This window comes from Rattus rattus, chromosome 14, assembly GCF_011064425.1.
Source record: "Rattus rattus isolate New Zealand chromosome 14, Rrattus_CSIRO_v1, whole genome shotgun sequence".
Taxonomy (NCBI): Eukaryota; Metazoa; Chordata; class Mammalia; order Rodentia; family Muridae; genus Rattus; species Rattus rattus.
In genome coordinates, this window is record NC_046167.1 from 52,659,790 (window position 1) to 52,660,996 (window position 1,207).

At 50.8% G+C, this 1,207-nt stretch overlaps 1 protein-coding gene across 1 annotated transcript; it reads right to left on the bottom strand.

Annotated features, from left to right (window-relative positions):
* LOC116883226 (tubulin beta-4B chain-like) lies at positions 1-621 on the bottom strand (the record flags this gene model as incomplete). Its single annotated transcript, XM_032884240.1, has 2 exons — positions 1-251; positions 498-621. Coding segments are annotated over 2 exons (375 nt in total), but the record flags the coding sequence as incomplete, so codon positions are not given.
* Positions 622-1,207: the final 586 nt, after the last annotated feature.

Sequence of the window (1,207 nt, forward strand, 5' to 3'; positions counted from 1 at the left end):
TCAGCTGCATAGGTTAGGCCAGGACTTGTGGTCCCTGGGACACAGGCTCAGCTGGATGCTGCACACAGAACTGTAAAGCCCACAGCTGCTAGGAAGGGAATGAGTCAGCTGGGCAGCTCTCCTGGAGCATGACGACATACCGAACACAAAGTTGTCTGGCCTGAAGATCTGGCCGAATGGTCCCGACCTCACTGAGTCCATGGTGCCTGGCTCCAGGTCCACTAGGATGGCCCGAGGTACATATTTGTTGCCTGTGGGGACAAGAGCTGACTTACAACTGGGCTTGGGAAAGGAGATGGATGGAGCAGAAGAATTCATTGCAGAAATCCCAGCATTGAGACAAAGAAGGAAAAAAAATGGAGACACAAAGCATGCAGAGGTCCTCAGGAACTGCAACGTGATCTTTTTTTTAAATGAGTGTGCAAAAAAGCATTTCCTTGTCTGCATGCTGCTTCCTCTGCCAGTGTGGAAAGCAAGACTGAGTTCCAAACCCTTACCAGCAGCTTCATTGTAGTACACATTGATTCTCTCCAGCTGCAAGTCACTGTCGCCATGGTAACTGCCAGTGGGGTCGATGCCATGCTCATCGCTTATCACCTCCCAAAACTGAAACGAAGGCAATCACATCACACTTAGACTGTCACCCAGAAAGGTCTTGGTCAGACAGCAAGCAAGAGCCTAGTGTGCTGCCGGCCTCCATGTATTTGGGCAGCAGCAGCTGCTGCAGAGGGTCTTGGGAATGCGCAGTGCATCGCCATATTATGACCACAGATGCAGGGTGCGGGGGGAGCCTGGAGAAGGAAGTGGGCACAGCAGATCTCCCAGAACTGCAGAGGCAGCTGCTTTCTATCACTCCAGGCAAAGGTAGATTTCTTTGGGGATTAAAGGCTCCTAACACAGATCCAATCCCTCACTGAGCTACCTACACGGGTTTATATCTGTCATACATTCTGGCCTCTGGTCCTAATCATGGAAGAATGGGCGAATTTGGAGAGAAGCCTCAGAAGGAACAGTGCAGCCGAGGAGGAAGCTGGCTATTATCTGGATGCAGCTTCTATTGTGAACCTCAAACAGGAAAAGAGTGGGGGGGGCATTTTTGTATCATGCCCACCCACATCCATACTATGCCTGACACAAACTCCCACAGTGCCTGGAGTCATAGAGCTACCTAGTGCCACTTGCTGTCTCATAAGCAGAAGTGAGACTA